The sequence below is a fragment of the Syngnathoides biaculeatus genome, chromosome 2 (assembly GCF_019802595.1).
Source record: "Syngnathoides biaculeatus isolate LvHL_M chromosome 2, ASM1980259v1, whole genome shotgun sequence".
Taxonomy (NCBI): Eukaryota; Metazoa; Chordata; class Actinopteri; order Syngnathiformes; family Syngnathidae; genus Syngnathoides; species Syngnathoides biaculeatus.
In genome coordinates, this window is record NC_084641.1 from 43,666,981 (window position 1) to 43,689,662 (window position 22,682).

General features: G+C 43.9%; 1 protein-coding gene across 8 annotated transcripts in view; it reads left to right on the forward strand.

The window, feature by feature from the left end:
• LOC133493556 (deoxyribonuclease gamma-like) overlaps positions 1-22,089 on the forward strand; it is a 103,705-nt gene extending 81,616 nt beyond the window's left edge. For all 8 annotated transcript variants that reach the window (XM_061807023.1, XM_061807013.1, XM_061807069.1 and 5 more), the window contains 3 exons: positions 6,578-6,735; positions 6,813-6,909; positions 21,495-22,089. In XM_061807023.1, the coding sequence (XP_061663007.1) occupies positions 6,578-6,735; positions 6,813-6,909; positions 21,495-21,620 (381 nt within the window). In that variant the 3' untranslated portion in view covers positions 21,621-22,089. The remainder of the gene's footprint in view (positions 1-6,577; positions 6,736-6,812; positions 6,910-21,494) is intronic.
• The last annotated feature ends 593 nt before the right edge of the window (positions 22,090-22,682 follow it).

Below are 22,682 nucleotides of genomic sequence, written 5' to 3' on the forward strand. Positions count from 1 at the left end.
GGGAAAGCCGAGAGCAGGTGGAGGAACTATTAGAATTAGATGGAGGCATGCACTGGAAAGGAAAGAAATGAAGATTAGGTGAAGTAAAACAAAATATGTGTGTGAATGAGAGTGGTTTAGGGGGAAGAGTGAGGCTCCAGGGAGAAGAGATATCGAGGGGCGAGGACTTCAAATACTTAAGGTTAACAATCCAGAGTAATGGTGAATGTGGTAAAGAATAGATACTTTTCATTCACGTCACGCCGACCACGTGTTTTTGTTGAGAACATCATTTTGGACGGCAAGATCGATTGAGGCACTGGTAATGGAGTGAGAAATAAAGAAGGAAGCCACATCTGAGCTATTGTACTTCTCGTAAATAGTAAGTGTGGTGTCATTATGACTGTGTCGACGTCAGCGGGGCGCAACGAGACAGGACAATAAGGAAGTGAGCTCGAGAGGTTGAGGCTGAGAAAACTGTTAATATTTGGTACAGTAGCCTTTGTTTGCAGTTACATAGACCAAACGTTTCCTGTAGTTGTTCACCAGGTTTGGACACACCGCAGGAGGGATTTTGGCCCACTCCTCCTCACAGGTCTTCTGTAGATCAGACAGGTTTCTGGGCTGTCTCTGATAAACACAGAGTTTAAGCTCCCTCCAAAGATTTTCTCTTGGGTTTAGGTCTGGAAACTGGCTAGGCCACGCCAGAACCTTGATATGCCTCTTACGGAGCCACTCCTTGGTTTTCCTTGCTGTGTCCAGTTACAAGTGATGCCACAATACGCTATCTTAAAACAAACGGTACCATGCGTGCACGCTATTTAAAAATGGCAAAACTGAGGTCAGTCGTACTTCATTGAATTATTTCACTATATAAACTCACTTTGGTTGTACTTTAAGTATTTAACAATGTACGTATACACATTATTTTTTTTGATCAATCCTTATCCACAAATCCATCAAAGTCCTGATCTTCTGTATTTGAAATGAACATATGGGTAACTTCTCCATCAAACACACCAGGTTCCCTCTTCATTGTCAGAATATCTGTTGTTGCTCTGCGGCTCCTCCGAAGCATCCACAATCCATTCACAAATTGTGGCGTAACTCGCCCGGTGCTGTTTCCCAGTCTTGGTAAAGGTGTGTTCACCATCTGACATCCATTTCTCTAACACCGGTCGCAACATCACTTTTAACACTTATGTCCAGCAGGTGAAGTTGTTCATCAAGCCTCCCGGAATTATAGCAAGCTCCAAGTTCATTTGCTGCTTCTTTTCCTTTCGGCTTGTCCCGATCAGGGATCGTCACAGCGTGTCATTTTTTTCTTTCTAAGCATATCTCATGCATCTTCCTCACTAACACCCACAGTCTTCATGTCCTCCCTCACCACATCCATCAACCTTTTCCTTGGTCTTCCTCTTGCTCTTTTGCCTGGCAGCTCTATCCTCAGCACCCTTCTACCAATATGCACACTCTCTCACCTTTGGACGCCCATCCAAAGGTGATCATTGGACTGGAAATGGAAGGAGTGATTCCCAAAACCAGCACACTTCTGAACCTTGACCCTTCCATGATGATGGTCTCATGAGAGTCTGTGGACGTCTGAGACATTCTCCTCTCAACCCAGAAGTCAAACATCCCATCATTCTTCCGAAGACGAGGCATGTCATAACTCTGGTAGTGCGTCATTACCATGCAGAGGTGAAACACTAGGGACGACACTTCTCGGAAGGAGCAATCAGGGCAGCTGGCCTGTAGATAATGTGTGGCAAGAAGGTGATAAGCTCTGTACTCCATCACTGTGTCACATGCCGTAAGCTGAGAGGAAAATGGAAGAACAAAAGATGTCAGATCTTCCTCCAGAGCGCATGAGCACTCTTCCTCCCTTCAGCTTCGTGGGGCTATATGTTTTCGGTCCCTGGAGTGTGGCCACCAGGCGTACCCGAGGAGGTGCTGCACAGAGCAAGTGGTGGGCCATACTTTTCACGTGCATGAATACCAGTGCTATCCATATAAGTCATGGACTCAATGGACACTGCCAGCTGCATCAATGCCCTGTGCAGGTTCTTTTCTGTGAGAGGAATGGCAAAACAGCTAAGATCGGACAGAGGAACCAACTTCATCAGAGCAAGTGGGGAGTAGGGCATGAGAGACGAGAAAAACCAGACCAGTGTCTTAAAGTACTTAAACGACAAGGGCTGCATCTGGGTATTCAATCCCTCACGCCTCCCACATGGGAGGTTCCTGCGAACGCATGATAAGCATCCTAGACTCAATGCTTCTGCAAACCAGAGGTGCTCCTTTGACCCAAGATGTGTTTTGTACTTTGTTGGCAGAAGTGTCAATGCAAGACCACTTGTTCCCATCTCTTCTTGTCCATCTTCTCCATTTTTGGTCACTCCTGGATGCTGTTAACTCAAAAGCCAGGTCTACCAGCTCCACTAGGCGACTTCACTGGAAACAATCTCTTCAAGTCTCAGTGGAAACAAGTCCAAGCACTCGCCAACACGTTTTGGGCCCGCTGGAGAGATGAGTATCTCAGCACTCTTCAACCAAAGCGCAAATGGCTTACAGTGTATTGAAACCTGCAGACGGGAGAGGTTGTCCTTCTGAAGGATAACCAACTCTCTCATAACGCATAGCTGATGGGACTGGTCACGTCAACCTTCCCAAAATGTGATGGGAAGGTTAGGAAGATAGAGGTCAGGACAAACACCAAGTCAAGCTATTTCTCAGACTTGTTTCTGAGGTCATCCTACTTCTTCTCAAAGAGAACTGAGGATCATTAGAAAATGACAATGCAAGTAGAGGAGTGACGTTTGCACAATCTCATGTGGGGAGTGTTGTGCCCTGCAAGATGTCATGAAGTATTCTTCTGTTTTGTATATTTTATTGTTTTCACTTGTTAATCAGTTAAATTTGTACACGGCCTTGTTAATTTATTGCTGTAGTGTAATTCCGTATCTGACCTCTGGGTGGCAGCACTCATTTGTTCGTGCCTAGTACATTTACAGAGATCGAACTTCCTTTGTGTCAGCAAGCAACAACCAAACGCATGTGAAGTTCGTCGTGTTGTCCATTTTGTGTATGGTAGCCTTCAGATCTGTCAGCCTATCCATTACTACAACAAACAGGAAGGGGATCAGGGCGGGTCCCTGATGCAGTCCAACTTCCACATCCAAGTCCATTTGCTGCGCTTTTTTTTTTCACAGCAGTTGTTTGTTCTTTTATCCTTAATCCATTGCTTGAGTGGCTCTTCCAACTCGGGCCACCTTGTTTTGTTTCCATTGAAACTCAGCTTCGTCGTCTTGGCTTTGCGAAGCTCATTTTCCTGTTTCCTCCACTTGGTGGTCCATAGATTTATTGCTCTTGAATTCTCTCAGGGCTGCTCGATTCCCATGTTCCTCAGCGTAACTGATAGCTTGTAATTTAAACTGTGCTTCGTCTGGGTCTCTCTTGATGTTTTACACCAAACACATTATATACCTGCTGGGGGCTTGCATTTAATGTCCTCTCCATCTTCCAGACTTCCCCTTGTAATGTCCGCATGCTGTCCCCTCACACGTCTGCTCTTCCTCTATATAAGCAACATGTTGACAGGAAATGCTCCCAGTAAGTTACAGATTTTGGACGTTGGTTTACCCATAAGGCACTCTGTTTTAGAAGGCGCCCCATCCATCTTCGACAAGATTTAAGAGACTTTTACTTTTACTTATAGTAATGAAACCCCAGTATTAGGTTGCGGGGCCGATACTTTATCACATAAGGCCAGGTAACAGATTTTTTTTAATAAATTAAATAGTCACGTAAAAATTGCATTTCAAGTTCACTTGCAAACATGCAAATCCTTTTGTCAAAATTCAACGTTTTGAACTCAAAATAGGTTTGTTATGTGAAATTGTATCCTATGCTTTTCGGGCAAGTATGGCAGTCATTAATTTTGAGCCCTGGACTGTCAGGGATCATAAGTAAATTGATATGTAACACGTCTTCATCCAAACAAACAACTTCGTATCTATCTGAGGAAGGTATGCAGACATGTTGATCATGATTGAAGTTAATTCCGATATGCTCTTTTTTTTGTTCGACCTATTCAAACTCACGACAACACTGGAATTCCGCCACAGTTGGAATTGGGTCACGAAGAGAACACGAACACCAGTCTTTCAAAACGAGCCTGTCTGGAAGATCTCATCAGAATTTGTACATTCACATTGGCAGGGTCAGATGTTGTTAACAGGGGCCACGACCAATACGGTACAGGATACATCAACGTACAAAGCCAATTCCAATGAAGTTGGGACGTTGTGTTAAACAATAAGAACAGAATACAATGGTTTGCAAACCATGTACAACTTATATCTAATTGAATAGACGACAAAGAAAAGTATATAGAGTTTCTTGTCCCGTTAGAGGTTGCCACAGCGTGACCTCTCTGATGGATGCTCATATTTATTTGGCACAGTTTTTACGCCGGATGCCCTTCCTGACGCAACCCCTCTTGGGGAGAAAAAGTCAAGTTTATAATTAATACTAAATAAATATATAGAAAATAATCATTATGATCATTTTATGGTTACAACACGTTCTGCTGGGATAGGGTCATATTTATATCACCTTTTCTTTTAACAACTTTCAATCAACGTTTTTGTCCACAATTTCCAAAAACAATTTAAAATGTCTTGTCGGACTGCAGAACAGTTTTCCACTTTGCCTCAGTACATTTGAGATTGGCTCGGCCCAGAGAAGCTGGCAGCCTATCTGGGTGTTGTTGATGAATGCCTTTTGCTTTGCACAGTCGAGATATATGGATGTAGCGTCAAACTCTTTTACTGACTGTTTTTTTCAAGTGTTCTGCGTCCATCTGACGATATCCTTTATACATTGTCAGTTTTTGATGCATTGCGGCTTGAGGGATGAAAGGTCACAAGCATTCAATGTTGGTTTTTGGCCTTTCCGCTAATATACAGCGATTTCTCCAGATTCTTTGAACCTTTTTAGATGACAGACCGTAGATGATGAAATTCATAAATTTCTGGCACATTGAGGAACATTGTCCTTAAACTGTTCGGCTAGTTAGTCACACACGTTACAAAGAGGTAAACCTCGCCCCATCTTTGCTTGTGAATGGCTGAACAATTCAGGGAATCTCCTTTTATAACCAATCATGGCAACCACCTGTTCCCAATTAGTCTGTTCACCGGTGTGATGTTCCAAACAGATGTTTGATAAGCATTCTCAACTTTCTCAGTCTTTTTTGCCACTAGTACCAGCGTTTTGGGAATATGTTACAGCCATTAAATTCTAAGTTGATGATTATTTGCTTAAAACAATGAAGTTTATCAGTTTCAACATTAAATATCTTGGGTATGTAGTGTATTCTATTAAATATAGGTTAAACATGATTAGCATATCATTGAATTCTGTTTTTGTTTGTATAATACTTCATCCCAATTTTACTGGAATTGGGTTTGTAAGTGAGGGATGTAAATGAGCCTTAGTTTTAGCAGAATGATGGAGTCCCCAGAGGGAGCACTCTCCAGCACTCCCTCGAAGGACTCCAAAAAGGGTGGATACTCTGAACTGTTGTTTAGTGCATAGGCCCAAACAACAGTCAAGACCCGTCCTCCTACCTGAAGGCAGAGGGAGGCTACCCTCTCATCCACCGGGGTAAACCCCAACGTACAGGCCCTGAGCCGGGGGGGAATAAGTATACACACACCTGCTTAGTGTCTCTCACCTTGGGCAACTCCAGACTAGAACAGAGTCCAACCCCTCTCAAGAGGAGTGGAGACAAAGCGGTGCGTAGATGTCAGTTCGACTATACCAAGTTGGAACTTCTCGACCTCACACACAAACTTGGGTTCCTTCCCTACCAAAGAGGTTACATTCCATGTCCCTAAACTTTGTTTCTGTAGCCAGGGATGGGATCGCCAAGGTCCCTGGCTTTAACCACCGCCCAGTTAATATAGCACCCGATCCCTATGGCCCCCTCACATGTGGTGAGCCCATTAGAAGGGGGATTGATGTTACCCTTTCGGGCTGCGCCTGGCGGAACCCCATGGGTGCAGGTTAGGCCACCAGGTGTTCGCCTTCGAGCCCCACCTCCAGGCCTGGCTCCAGAGGGGGGGGGCCCGGTGAGCCGCGTCTGGGCAAGGGATTTGGACTTGTCATCGGGGTTTTGAACTTGTACTTTGTCTGGTCCCTCACCTAGGACCTTTTTGCCATAAGTGACCCTACCAGGGGTGTGAACCCCCAGACAACTTACCTTCTAGGATCATCAGTAATACAATTATTTCTTTAAATGCGTATAGTGTCCCAAAACAGGCGTGTCCTGGCCATTTAGTAGAGGGGGTAAACCTTAAAAAGAGACAAAAGTAATCATAATAAATACAAAGACAAAGGCCCACAGTGCTTCACTATTGATGAAATGGTAATAGCTTCAAATGTTTTGGGTTAACATCATGACCACAGCAACAAATGAGGCCCTTCACACCAGCTCAAAAAGCATTGAAAAAGCCCCGTCTGTGGGCCCAATCTTTATAAAGTAGCCATTTGACACCAACACGTAAACCTCTGTGCATGTTTGTGTCCATAGAATGTAATGTTCTTGGGCGATTTCCACGCGGGTTGCGCTTACATGACTCGTCGCGACAAGAAGAACATTCGACTTTTCACCAACAGCAGCTTCTCCTGGCTTATCGGAGACAAAATAGACACCACCATCAAAGATGAGACAAGCTGCGCTTATGACCGGTAAGTAGGTGTGGGCGCATGTGTGTGATTGATGTTTGATGGATGTTTGACATAGAGTGTTACGTCTTGTGCCGTAGGATCGTCGTGTTTGGGAAGTCTTTCTTGAAAGCCATCACGCCGTTCTCTGCCAAAGTCTTCAACTTCGCCACAGAGTTCAAATTGACCAGGACGACCGTAATTCATGCTAGTCTTGTCGGGTTTTTTTCAATGTTTTGATTTTTAATGTGTTAAAGGTAGCATGACATCAACATATTTTATTAACAGTTACTGTATCTAACAATAACAGCTACCACAACAAAACGTGCTTTGAATGATGGTAGCTTGGAAGTGCAAAACTAAAAAATTATGAAACACATTTCCGAAAACAAACAAAACACTACATTTTAGAAGACACAAAAAGAAAACATGAAACTAACATTTCTGAAAACAAACAAAACACTACATTTTAGAAGACACAAAAAGAAAACATGAAACTAACATTTCTGAAAACAAATTAAGAAAATATTAAACTAATATTTCATCAAACCCATCCATCTTCTGCTTTTTCGGCTCGGGTAGGGTCGCGGGGCAGTACCTCCAGCAGGGATGCCCAGATTTCCTGTTCCCTAGGCAATTCATCCAGCTTTTCTGGGGGGATCCTGAGGCGTTTCCAGGCCATCCAAGACATATAGACTGTCCAGCGTGTCCTGGGTCATCTCTAGGTTCTCTTTCCTGTGCGATGTGTCCAGAACACATCACCAGGGAAAAGTCCACTAGGCATCTGAATCAGATGCCCCAGTCACCTCATCTGTGTCCTCTCAATGCGGCGTAGAAACGGCTCGACACTGAGCCCTTCCCGGATAACGGAGCTTCTCAGCCTATCTCTAAGGAAAAGCCCAGACACCCTGCAGAGTTAAATTTCGGCAGCTTGTTTCCAGGATTCTTTCGGTCATGACCCAAAGCTCGTGACCATAGGTGAGGGTGGGAACATTGATCGACGGTAAATTGAGAGCTTTGCCTTTCGACTTAGCTCCCTCTTCACCACAACTGATCGAAACAAAGTCTGCATTAGTGCTGATGCTAACCGATTCGCCTGTTGATCTCTCACTACATTCTTCCCTTACTCATGAACAAAACTCCAAAATACTTGAACTCCTTTACTTGGGGCAAGATCTCATCCCTAACCTGGAGATGGCACACCACCCTTTTCTAGCTGAGGACTATGGTCTCAAATTTGGAGGTATTGTAATTTTCAGACTATAGAGCGCACCTGTTTATAAGCCTCACCTACGACATTTTTAAAGGAAAAAACATTTTGTATTTACATAAGCTGCACCTGTCTATAAGTGCCCACATTGAAACATGAGATATTTACAAAGAAAGACAGTACGCAGAAAGTTTTAATAAAATACAAATACAAAATAGCTTTTCTTTCCAAACCATGCCTGTGTCGCAGCAGTAACACATCAGCAATACGGTAGTAACACAGCACTAACAGGGCTGGTTAAAAAAAACATATCAGTAAAAATCACTGAGACGCGGCATCAACTTACTAGTGCGGCACTAACAGAAAACTAAAAACATACTGGTAAAACTCACTTAGAGCCATCTTCATCATGCACTGAAACCATTGTCGTCTTCCTCCTCAGTGTTAGATTGGAATAGCATCAGATCGTGTCTTTTTACATTGCTCAAGTTCTTCCCGCTGACGTTTCCAGCGTCTCACCATCGTTTCATTTATGGCAAGTTGACGTCCAGCATTAAAGAGGATGAAAAATGGCAAGGCACTTGGCCCTCATGGCATACCTGTGGAGGTATGGAAGAAAATTTGGAGCGGTGGCTGTGGAGTTTTTGACCAACTTATTCAACACAATACTAGCAAACAAGAGGATGTCTGAAGAATGGAGGAAAAGTGTGCTCGTTCCCATTTTTAACAAGAGAGGCAATTTGCAGAGCTGCAGGAACCATAGAGGAATAACGTTGATGAGCCACATAATGAAGTTATGGGAAAAGTAATCAAGGCTAGACTCAGGACAGAAGTAGGTATCTGCAAGCAACAGTATGGTTTCATGCCTAGAAAGAGTACCACAGATGCATTATTTGCCTTGAGGATGCAAGTGGAATAGTACAGAGAACTTCAGAAAGAGCTACATTGTGTCTTTGTTGATTTAGAGAAAGCCTGTGACAGAGTACCAAGAGAGGACCTGTGGTACTGCATTTGTAAGTTTGGTGTGGCGGAGAAATATATTAGAATAGTACGGGACATGTATGAGGACAGCAGAACAGTGGTGAGGTGTGCCAGAGGTGTGACAGAAGAATTTAAGGTGGAGCTGGGGCTCCATCGGGATCAGCTCTGAGCCCCTTCCTGTTCGCTATGGTAATGGATAGGCTGACAGATGAGGTTAGACTGGAATCCCCTTGGACGTTGATGTTCGCAGATGACATTGTGATCTGCAGTGAAAGCAGGGAGCAGGTGTAGAAAGAATTAGAAAGATGGAGGCATGCACTGGAAGGGAGAGAAATGAAGATTCGCCGAAATAAAACAGAATATATGTGTGTGAATCAGACGACTGGAGGGGGAGAGTGACGCTCCAGGGAGAAGACATAGCGAGGGTGGATGACTTCAAACACTTGGGGTCAACAACCCAGAGCAACAGTGAGTGTGGTAATGAAGTGAAGAAACAGGTCCAAGCAGGTTGCAACAGCTGGCTTAATGTGTCTGGTGTGTTATGTGACAGAAGAGTCTCTGCTAGGATGAAGGGGAAAGTTTATAAAACCAATGGGGAGGGTAGCCACGTTCTACAGATTAGAGATGGTAGCACTAAAGAGCCAACAATAACCAGAGCTGGAGGTGGCAGAATTGGAAGATGTTGAGGTTCTCTCTAAGAGTGAGTAGGTGATCGGATTAGAAATCAGGTCATTAGAGAGACAGCCAAAGTTGGATGTTTTTGAGACAGTTTGTGAAAGCAGACTTTGATGGTTTGGACATGTCCAGAGGCGAAAGAGTGATTTTATTGATAGAATGGTGCTGAGGATGGAGCTCCCAGGCAAAAGAGTGAGAGGAAGACCAAAGAGAAGGTTTATGGATGTTGTGAGAGAAGACATGAAGGTGTCTTCAAGGAAGATGCGGGAAATAGGCTGACATGGAAAAAGATGGCACACTGTGGTGACCCCGAACGGGACAAACCGAAAGGAAAAGAAGTGTGTGATAGATATGCAAAAAGAAAAAAATGAAATCAGAAGGGGGCAAATACATTTTCACTGCACTGTATGTTGGCAAGCCTTGTGAAACAACGGCTATTTGTAAATCCAGGAAAAGGTGCTTGTGATGAATATTCCAAGAAATTTAAAAATGGACACCATTTCCACACAGTCACCATTGATGAAAATGAGCTCTGCGTTTCCTGAAGTCCAATATAAGTTCTTTGGTTTTCTTTCTTTAAAATCAAGTTGTTTTTAGAGCACCACAGAGACCGATTTTGGACCTCATCTCTGTAGGTCCCACCACAGTTGTCATCTGCAAACTGGAAGGGGAAATCCACTGGTTTCCATTAACAATGTATCCAATAGGTCATGTAATATGTACTCTATTTTGATAATGTGATATTAAGTATATATTATAGTGTTTTAGAAGATTTTTATCGACAATTATGAATTTTCATGGGCGCTGCCATTTTCGCGAGTCACATGACCTAGGTGCGCGGATGTGACTTGTACCGTGACGCAATTAATGCTCGATTACATGGGACACCATTTATGCCCAGAGCTGATTTATCAGATTTATCCTCGTCTGATGAAGAAATAGCAGTATCGGTTGATAGGGAAGACGGAGGAATACCATGGACTGGGCATAAATGGTGTCCCATGTCCCATTTTTCGAACCTCTGTTGTGGCAGGTAACACGTCACATCTGCGCACCTAGGTCATGTGACTGGCATCGGTCGGATTTCCCCTTTAATGATGTGATTGGAGGTGGCGATAGGTGTGCAGTCAGAGGTGTACGGACAGTATAGAGGAGGGATCTGAACACAGATCTGAAGGCAGCCGGTACTGAGAGTGATGGGGGAAGAGGTAAGGGCCGATTCTGGCAGTTTAGGGGTGGTTTGTGAGAAAGTTCATAATACAAGAGCAGAGTTGTGTGTGTGAAGACCAAGGTGAAGCAGTTTCCTTATCAAAATGTGCCTATCATGGTATTAAATGTAGAGTTGTAATCAACGAAGAGCACGGACATATGAGTTCTCGTGTTCAAAGTGTTCCAGCATCGAGTGGAAAGCGATGGTGATGACATACTTGACGCAGGGCGAGGCTGTGATCAAGACCGGCTGCCAGCATCTATCAGCAACGCTCGTTGGGAAATTAGTCAGAGCTGTGATAGCGGAAAACGGCACTGCTACCTGTTTACGGCATTGCTATCTGTTTGCATTAAATTTGGTGTTTATAATAACGACAACATTCCGATTTCCGGCAGCATTTTGGTGGTATTTCATCTGTATTTTCACTCTGATGTTGACATTCCTAAGAGAAGCATTCTGTTTACTACGGAATAGATATAACTTAAAGACACACGTATGCATATGTTATCGAGCGGTCTGCACGTTTTCCAGTATGGCAAAGGTCTTGGAGCGAAAAGATTAAGATTGTGCCAGGAAAATTGATAAAAACCACGGGGTAAAAAACTCTTTCAGATGGCCATGGCTTCAAAAAAGTGTAACCGTGCAGATAGGAACGAAAACAGCAACATGTCGAACCGAACACATACAAAAGTGGACGTTCCCGGCAAAGTGCTGTGCATTTATCCAGGAGCATATCCAAACCAGGAAACACAAAGGTAAGTTGGACATAAATTTCTCAAATATTATATAATCGACAACTGTTAATACAGTTAGATCTCTCAGTAGCACTGGCCCTGTAGATCATTCTTTTATATTTCACGATCTCTCTCTCTGTCTCTCTCTCATATCTACATATAAAAATATTACTTGTGTACTTATTTTAGTATAACTTTTAAGTGCAGTAGCCTATTTGATATAAATTTTACTCAGTCTACATTTTTATGTCTGAAGTTTGGCAAAATTATTTTGGTTGTTTGGACTCATATTTTAAGTTTTCAAAATATTATGATTGCACTGTATTTACACTGTTAGAAGTAACCAGAGGTCACCATGTAACACTGTTTTATAAAAAAATTTCACACCCTCCTTTGAAACACCACACCGCCTCACCCCCATCCCCACCCAACACAGACATTTTCATTGGTCATTCTCATCCCTGGAACACTGGAAGCTGCAAACACTTCTTGACATCTGAAATGCAGATGTTAGCTTATGCATTTTTTTTGTGTCCAAACACCCGCAAAAGAATGTAGATCCATGTATATATAGATATCGTAACATTTGTATAAAATAGTGTGTTTCTTATGAAATCCGTGCAGTCATTCACGCTTCCATTAATCCATCCATCCATTTTCTACCGCTCCTCCGGGTCGGGTCGTTGGGGAAGTAGCTTCAGCAGGGATGCCCAGACTTCCCTTTCCCTAGCCACTTCCTCCAGCTCTTCCGATCCCGAGGCCTTCCCAGGCCAGCCGAGAGATATAGTCTCTCCAGCGTGTCCTGGGTCGTTTTTTTTTTACAGGTGGGACATGCCCGGAACACCTCACCAGGGAGGCGTCCGGGAACCATCCGGATCAGATGCCCCAGCCACCTCATCTGGATCTCTCAATGTGGAGCAGCGGACGACCGAGCTTTTCACTCTATCTCTAAGAGAGAGCCCAGACAACCTGGGGAGGAAATTCATTTTGGCCGCTCGTATCCGGAATCTTGTTTTTTCGGTCACAACCTGCAGCTCGTGCCCATAGGTGAGGGTAAGAACGTAGATCGACAGGTAAATTGAGAGCTTTTCCTTTCGACTTGGCTCCCCCTTTACCACAACGGACCCATACAAAGTCTGCATCACTGCAGACACTGCACCGATCCATCTGTCGATCTCCCGCTCCATTCTTCCCACACTCGTGAACAAGACCCTAAGATACTTGAACTCCTCCACTTGGGGCAGGATCTCATCCCCGACCCGGAGAGGGCACGCTACCCTTTTCCAACTGAGGGCCACGGTCTCAGATTTGAAGGTGCTGATTCTCATCCCAGTCGCTTCACACTCTGCTGCGAACCGCTCCAGTGAGAGTTGATCATGATGATGAAGCTAACACAAGTACATCATCTGCAAAGAGCAGAGGCGCAATGCTGAGGCCACCATACTAGACACAGTATACGCCTCGGCTGCGCGAAGAGATTCTGTCCATAAAAGGTATTAACAAAATCAGTGACAAAGGGCAGCCTTGGCGGAGTTCAACTCTCATTGGAAACGAGTCCGACTTATTGCCAGCAATGTGAACTAAACTCTGACACCGGTTTTACAGGGACCGAACAACCCATGTCAGGGGGTTCGGTACCCCATACTCCTGAAGAATCTCCGACATGACTCCCAGAGGGACACGGTATAATACCTTCTCCAAGTCAACAAAACACATGTAGACTGGTTGGGCGAAAGCCTACGCACCCTCAAGTATCCTGCCGAGGGTGTAGAGCTGGTCCACTGTTCCACGGTCAGGAAGAAAACCACATTGTTCCTCCTGAATCTGAAATTTGACTTCCTGACAGGCCTTCCACTATAGCACCCCTGAATAGACCTTAGAGCAGAGGTGGCTCAGGGGCCACATCGACTTTTAAAATTTGACAGACAGGCTGGTTTAGTACAAGATACAAATAAAAACTCACCGTCAGAGTTTGTGGCTTGTGCTATTTTGAATGAAAGCATAAAACTGGCCTTGGTACTTGACTCTTGAATGGCAATTTGACATTGAAAGATACTTTGCTGAGCCCTCAAATTAATTGCCAACTTCTGAGCAGCAGCTTCCCATTCTTTTGTTGACAGCTTGCTAGCATAGTTAGGATGCTTTGTCGCAGAGTGATGGCTCATATTATACTCTTTAAAAACCGCCACAGTTTCTTGGCATATGAGGCAAACAGCAGATGATCGGTGTTCAGTGAAAAAAATATTTAGTTATCCACTCCTTATTCAATACTCAACATTCTTTGTCTACTTTCCTTTTCTTAGGTCCCCTCATCTTTACAGAAAGGCCTGATGGGTCGAGAAGGGTCAGAGGGTAAAGTGAAAGCGCTTCATCTCAACAAAGCCAATCTATCTACAGTGTGCCATCTAGTGGGAAAACATCAGAATTACAGGAAAATAAAACATAAGGTTTATTCATTTAATTTTTTTTCAAATTCAGTGGGCCGAATAAAAATGTTTAGCGGGCCACATGTGGCCCCCGGGCCGTAGTTTGCCTACGTCTGCCTTAGAGGTTGAGGAGTGTGATCCCCCTATAGTTGGAACACAAACTCCAGTCTCCCTTCCAAAAAAGGGGGACCAACCACCCCAGTCTGCCAATTCAGAGGCTCTGTCACCGATGTCCACGCAATGTTGTAGAAGCATGTCAACCAGGACAGCCGCACAACATCCAGATCCTTTAAAGACTCCGGGCAAATCTCATCCACACCCGGGGCCCTGCCACCAAGGAACCTTTTAACCTCCTCAGTGACCTCAACTCCAGAGACAGAACCCAGACTCAGATTCCTCAAGGTAAGGGATGTTGGTGGAATTGAAAAGTCTTCAAATTGTTCTCCCCATTGACTCACAACATCCTAAGTTGAGGTCAGCAGTGCCCCATCGCCACTATACACAGTGTTGACGGTGCACTGCTTCCCCCTCCTGAGACACCGGACAATGAACCAGAATTTCCTCGAAGCCGTCTTGACGTCCTTCTCCATGGCCTCACTGAACTCCTCCCACGCCTGGGTTTTTGCCTCAGTGACCACTGAAGCTGCATTCCGCTTGCCCAGCCGGTACCTATCAGCTGCCTCTGCAGTCCTTCAGGCAAAAATCCCCGATGGGACTCCTTTCGCTTGACGGCATCCCTCATTGTTTGTGTCCACCATTGTGTTCGGGGGTCATCACCATAACAGGCACGTTATGACCACAGCTCCGGTCGACCGCCTCATCAATGGAGGCGCGGAACATCGTCCACTCGGACTCAATGTCCCCAGCCTTACCCCGAACATGAACTAAATTCTTTCAGAGGCGGGAGTTGAAAATTACTTATGACTGAGATGCTGGACGGCGGACGACAATTTCCTCAAAGCAGTCTTGAAGTCGTTCTCCATGGCCTCACCGAACTCCTCCCATGCCTGTTTTTTTTTTTGCATGAGTGACCACCAAAGCTGAAATTGGCCAGCCGGTACCTCTCAGCTGCCTCGGGAGTCCCACGGGCCAAAAATGCCCGATAGGACTCCTTCCGCTTGACAGTATCCCTCACACACACTGTAGGACGGATTTTGGCCCACTCCTCCACACAGACCTTCTCTAGATCAGACAGGTTTTTGGGCTGTCGCTGAGAAACATGGACTTTCAGCTCCCTCCAAAGATTTTCTTTTGGGTTTAGGACTGGAGACTCGCTAAGCCACGCCAGAACCTTGATATGCTTCTTACAGAGCCACTCTTTGGTTTTCCCGGCTGTTTGCTTCAGGTCATTGTCATGTTGAAAGACCCAGCCACGATCCATGTATGTTGGAATAATACAGCACATGTGTAAGGGGAGCAGAACAGTGGTGAGGTGTTGTGTAGGTGTGATAAGAATTTAAGATCAAGGTGGGACTGCATCAGGGATGAGCTCTTAGCCCCTTCGTGTTTGCAAGGGGAATTGAGAGTCTTTAAGATGAGGTTATATTGGAATCTCCTTGGACCATGATCTTTGGTGATGACATTGTAATCTGCAGTAAAATCAGGGAGCAGGTGGAGGGACAAATAGAAAGGTGGAGGCATGCACTGGAAAAGAGAAGTCTGACGATTATCTGAAGTAAGCCACAATATATGTGCATTAATGAGAAGGTTGGAGTGCGAAGAGAAAAGCATAAATTCAAGAGTAAAGATACAGGGAGAAGAGATAGCAAGTGTGAATGACTTCAAATACTTGATCAACATTCCAGAGCAATGGTGACTGTGGTAAGGAAGTGAAGAAATGGTCCAACCAGGTTGTAACAGCTGGCGGAAAGTGTCAGGTGTGTTATGTGACAGAAGAGTCTCTGCTCGGATGAAGGGCAAGGTTTACAAAACAATGGTGAGGGCGGCCATGATGGACGGATTAGAGACGGTGGCACTGAAGAAACAACAGGAAGCAGAACTGGAGGTAGCAGAAATGAAAATGTTGAGGTTCTCTCTAAGAGCGAGTAGGTGATCGGATTAGAAATGCTACCAACCAACCTGCTTGGACCCGTTTCTTCACTTCCTTACCACACTCACCATTGCTCTGGATTGTTGACCCTAATTATTTGAAGTCCTCCATCCTCGCTATCTCTTCTCCCTCGAGCCTCACTCTTCCCCTCCACCTTTCTCATTCACGCACATATTCTCTTTTACTTAGGCTAATCTTTATTCCTCTCCTTTCCAGTGCATGTCTCCATCTTTCTAATTGTTCCTCTGCATGCTCCCCGCTTTCAATGCATATCACAATATCTGCGAACATCATGGTCCCAGGGGATTCCAGTCTAACCTCATCTGTCAGCCTATCCATTACTAATGCAAACAGGAAGGGGCTCAGGGCTGATCCCTGATGCAGTCCCACCTCCACCTTAAATTCTTCTCTCACACCTAAGGCACACCTCACCATTGTTCTGCTGCCATCATACATGTCCTGTACTAATTTAACATACTTCTCTGCCACACCAGATTTACGCATGCAGTACCACAGTTCCTCTCTTGGTACTCTGTCATAGCCTTTCTTGAGATCCAGAAAGACACAATGTAGCTCCTTCCGACCTTCTGTGTACTTTTCCACGAGCATCCTCAAGGCAAATAATGCATCTGTGGTTCTCTTTCTTGGCATGAAACCATAGTGTTGCTCGCAGATACTTACTGCTGTCCTGAGTCTAGCCTCCACGACTCTTTCCCATAACTTCACTGTGTGGCTCATCAACTTTATTCCTCTATAATTCCCACAGACATCACCTTCGTTCTTTAAAAATTCTTAAAAATGGGAACTAGAACACTTCCTCCATTCTTCAGGCATCTTTTCGCCCGCTAGTATTCTGTTGAAAAAGTTGGTCAAAACCTCCACAGCCATCTCTCCAAATTGCTTCCACACCGCTAACCGGTATGTCATCAGGACCAACTGGCTTTCCATTTTTCATCCTTTGTAGTCCCTTTCTGACTTCCCCCTTAATAATCATTGCCACTTCCTGGCCCTTCGCACTTGCCTCTTCAACTCTTCCTTCTCTCTCATTTTCTTCATTCATCAACTTCTCAAAGTATTCTTTCCATCTATTTAGCACACTACTGGCTTCAGTCAACACATTTCCATCTCTATCCTTAATCACCCTTACCTGCTGCACATCCTTCCCATCTCTATCCCTCTGGCCAACCTGTATAGATCCTTTTCACCTTTTTTCGTGTCCAACCTGGTGTACGTCTTCATAGGCCTCTTGTTTAGCCTTTGCCCTACGTCGCATTTCAATGTACTCCTTTCGCCTCTCCTCAGTCCTCTCACTGTCCCACTTCTTCTTTGCTAATTTCTTTCCTTATATGACTCCCTGTATTTTGGGGTTCCACCACCAAGTCTCCTTCTCCCCTTTCCGACCAGAAGACACACCAAGTACTCTCCTGCCTGTCTCTCTGATTACCTTGGCTTTCGTATTCCAGTCTTCTGGGAGCTTCTGCTGTCCATCGAGAGCCTGTCTCACCTCTTTCCAAAAGGCCGCACACCATTCTTCCTTTCTGAGCTTCCACCACATGGTTCTCTGCTCTATCTTTGTCTTCTTAATCTTCCTACCCACCACCAGAGTCATCCTACACACTACCATTCTATGCTGTCGAGCTACACTCTCCCCTACCACTACTTTACAGTCAGTATTCTCCTTCAGATTACATTGTCTGCACAAAATATAATCTACCTGCGTGGTTCTACCTCCGCTCTTGTAGGTCACTATATGTTCCTCCCTCTTCTGGAAATAAGTGTTCACTACAGCCATCTCCATCCTTTTTGCAAAGTCCACCACCATCTGCCCTTCAAAGTTCCTTTTCTGGATGCCGTACTTACCCATCACTTCTTCATCGCCCCTGTTTCCCTTACCAATATGTCCATTACAATCTGCACCAATCACAACTCTCTCGCTGTCTGGGATGCTCAGAACTACTTCATCTAGTTCCTTCCAGAATTTCTCTTTCAACTCTAGGTCACATCCTACCTGTGGTGCATAGCCGCTAACCACATTATACATAACACCCTCAATTTCAAATTTTAGTCTCATCACTCGATCTGATACTCTTTTAACCTCCAAGACATTCTTAGCCAGCTCTTCCTTTAAAATAACCCCTACTCCATTTCTCTTCCCATCTACTCCGCGGTAGAATAATTTAAACCCTGCTCCTAAACTTCTAGCCTTACTACCTTTCCACCTGCTCTCTTGGATGCACAGTATATCAACCTTTCTCCTAATCATCATGTTAACCAGCTCCTGAGCTTTTCCTGTCATAGATCCAACATTCAAAGTCCCTACACTCAGTTGTAGGCTCTGTGCATTCCTCTTGTGCATTCCTCTTATTCTTCTGACGACGGATCTGGTTTCCTCCTCTTCTTTGTCTTCGAACCACAGTCGCTGAATTTCCACCGACGCCCTGCAGGTTAGCAGTGCCGGGGGCGGGCGTTGTTAACCCGGGCCACGACCGATCCGGTATGGGGTTCTTTAGATGAACGCTCGTATTTGTTTGGCACAGTTTTTACGCCGGATGCCCTTCCTGATGCAACTCTCTGCATTTATCCGGGCTTGGGACCGGCCTACAGATTGCACTGGTTTGTGCCCCCGTAGGGCTGCATTTCAAATCTCTGAGTGCAAGAAGCTTAAATTGCCCCAGACACTGCCTGTGTAAGCAGGTCATTACTGACGATGTTATTCACACTCACTGTGTCACATCGAAAATAAAATTAGCACACCACAACAAACAGAATAGAATAACTTGCAAATAATAAACCAAATAAAAAAATGACTCGAGATATAATTGACAGAAAACATGCAACAAGCATGCTTTGCGGCGCTCCCACCATGCTTTGCGGCACTTAAGGACCTCCACGTAAAAAGCAGTTATTCCTCTCTGCCTTGTGACCACCATCATATCATCATCCATACACACTAAAATGTGCGAGCATACATGCTCACAGTGAAACCAGTGTGTTCAAGTATACTCCATCAGAATCAGCTTCATTGGCCAAGTTTGGAAAATCAGCTTTATGGGCAAGTGTGGGAAAAACAGACAAGAAATTTTCTCCAGCAGTCGGTGATGCCTCTATAAGAACAAAGAACAAAAAAAAACAAGAACAAAGAACAGGAGACATTTCTAGTTATAGGATCTATTTGTTATAAGAGTCGTGTAAGATATAAAATATTCATTTGAAGAGATAGTGTAAGTGTGTCAACGTCCCACATTGTGTTAAGCTTGAACAGAGTCCCTTTACCCGTTCGCAGTTCCCGTTATAGACCAGTGCAATGACAGTTGTGCAAAGGAAGCAGGGTAAAGTGACAAATCGTGTGATATCCCACAGAATACCGTGAAGAAAATAAGTGTTAGAACACCCTGCTATATTGGTAGAACATGACAATGACCTGAAGCACACAGCCAGGAAAACCAAAGAAGTAAGAAGCATATCAAGGTTCTGGCGTGGCCGAGTCAGTCTCCAGACCTAGACCCCATAGAAAATCTTTGGAGGAAACTGAAACTCTGCGTTTATCAGCGACAGCTGAGAAACCAGTCTGATCTAGAGAAGATCTGTGTGGAGGAGTAAGCTAAAATCCCTCCTGCAGTGTGTGCAAACCTTTTAAACAACTACAGGAAACGTTTGACCTCTGTAATTGCAAACAAAGGCTACTGTACCAAATATTAACATTGGTTTTCTCAGGTGTTCAAATACATTTTTGCAGATGGATCACACAAATAAATCATTACAAAAATCATACATTGTGATTTCTGGATTTTTGTTTTTAGATTATCTCTCTCCCAATGGACATGAAGAAAATTTCAGACCTCTGCATGATTTCTAAGTGGGAGAACTTACAATATAGCAGGGTGTTCAAATACTTATTTTCTTCACTGTATGTTGCAGTGTCTCCAAATGACCATCGTTCAATTGAGGTGTTGTGCCACTGTCAAAAGCAGATAACTGGATGAGTCAAAATTTCCTTCAACTTAACCAAAACAAAACTGAGATAATTGTTTTTGCCAATAAAGAAAAAAGGATTGCTGTTCATGGTGTTCAAATACTTATTTTCTTCACTTTATGTGTCCGATTGTGACAGACTAACGTGTCCAAAATGTGGACAAGCCAAAATCTAGTTGAACATCAAATATTTAATCAGAAAGCAAGCCGAAATACTATTTTAATTCATGCTAGTTTCAATTTTGTGGGAGGAAGAGTGAAGCTCCAGGGAGACGAGATGGCGAAGGTGGACAATTTCGAATACTTGGGGTCAACAATACAGAGTAATGGAGATTGTGGTAAGGAAGTGAAGAAACGTGTCCAAGCGGGGTGGAACATTTGGCGGAAAGTGTCAGGTGTTCTATGTGACAGAAGAGTATCCGCCAGGATGAAGGGCAACATTTATAAAACAGTGGTGATGTACGGATTAGAGACGGTGGCCCTGAAGAAAGAACGGGAGAAGCAGAATTTGAGGTAGCAGAAATGAAGATGTTGAGGTTCTCGCTTGGTGTGAACAGGTTGGATAGGATTAGAAATTACTTAATTGGAGGGACAGCCAAAGTTGGATCTTTTGGAGACTACGTGAGAGAGAGCAGACTTCGATGGTTTGGACATGTTCACAGGCGAGAGAGTGAGTATGTTGGTAGAAGGGTGCTGAGGATGGAGCTGCCAGGCAAAAGAACGAGAGGAAGACCTAAGAAAAGGTTGATGGATGTTGTGAGGGAGGACATGAGGACAGTGGGTGTTCGCGAGGAGGATGCACGAGATTGGCTTAAATGGAAAAAGATGACACGCTGTGGCGACCCCTAACGGGACAAGACGTAAGAAAAAAGAAGACTTTTCTATTTTGTGAGATTATTTTCTGCAAACATTTCCAAGTCCAGAGCTATGGAATCGGTGCCTATATTCACAAGATTAACTATGTCCTTACCCTCAAAATATTCCTCTTTTTCTTTTCACCCATAACCTCTCTCAGTTCATGTACCCTTGTAGTGGGCCAAGAATCCAATGAACATTTCATAAATTCTACTTTACCATTATACAAAAAAGGCTGAAAGATTTTGAACGGAACGACCTTTGATCGTTTGGCTACCACACATTAGAAGACGCTGTGATATTGCCAAGGACCTATTATATATTTGAATTAAGAGTAACAGGTTTTTTTTACATGTCAAAGATGAACAAGTAATATGGCTCTCATCTTCCAAGCATAAAAGACCACCTTTAAAAAAAAAAAAAAAAAAAAAGGAGGAGGGCTGCATACTGAGCATTTCCAACTCAAACTGTCTGAAAAGGACATCAAAGTTTATGGAAAAATGAAAAAAAAATTGTCAATGGGCCCTTTGAATATGCATGTCACTGCCAGGTAGCACATTCATGGTGTACAGCTTCATGTCCTGATAACACATACACACAAAAAAACCAAAAAACAGTAACTTTGGATGATCCTTAATATCTGAGCTGAAGTGTCTGGTTTTCCTTCCAGGCATTGGAGGTGAGTGACCATTTACCTGTGGAGGTGAGACTCAAGAACTCAGCCTTCCTCCTTCAGGCCACATCGCTCCCGCTCCTGTTTACCCTCACCCTCCGCAACTTCCTGTTGTCTGGGTGAATTATAGTTCCTTTCATCATAGTGTCTTTCTCATGATAGTTCTTGTATTATGTGAGCACGACTGCTTTGCTTGTACCTACTTAGAACTTTCCTCTTGCTGGAATTATCCTGCTCTGAATGAAGTCTTGATCATATGGCACGTAAATCTCTGTCTCCTCGTCAGGATGCTGTTGTGTTTCCAGGTTGACAGACATTTTTTAAAAATGTGTCCTACGCTATATTGTCTTTATCATGGGAACCGCATTCAAATGTTAGTCACTGTAAAAAAAAAAAAAAGATAACATTTGGTATTTTGATCTTGATGAACATTTTGCGGGAGGTGGGTCTGTTTTGCGCAAATAATGACAAAAATTCAAAGATGTCAATGAGATCTCAAGTTGTTTTTTTTGTTCTTTGTATGTTAATTATCAAAGGCATTTGTTTGCTTTGTCAATATCATTCTGTGAAATAAATTGTGACAATATATGAATATTTTAAAATGTGACGTCATTGTATATGCCTCCTTCCTTGTCTGACTTCCTGTATTTTGGGGTTACACCAAAGTCTCCATCTCCCCTTCCCTTCCAGAAGACACACGAAGTACTCTCCCAGGGTTCGCACGCGGCCCTAAAAGTCCCTAAAAACACCTAAATTTTCTAAGGTGCATTTAAAGGCTCCTAAAGTCCTTAAAATCCGCAAAAACCGGTCAAGCCCCTAAAAAGGCCTTAAATTAAAAAAATATCAAAGGGAGGACCTCTACCACCAAAATTCTCCCTAAAAAAATAAATCTTTTATGTAAAAAAAAAAATAGCGATCCATCTGGTGTGTCCAAATCAGCCGGAAATTGTCAATGGAAGTCACCGTTTTGACAACTAGTCGCCATCTTGTCGATATTCCATTGTTTGTTTCCGTGAGTAGGCATTTCACTTCGTCTTCGTTACGACGTAGCGAAGTTCTTTCATCGATCCAACTTGTATCACAGGGAAGTCCATTTTTCAAGAAGCTTGGGTTGAAAGTAAGGAGTTTGGGAGCTGGGTTCGTCGGGATCCAAAAGATCGGCACATGTTTTACTGCCATCTGTGC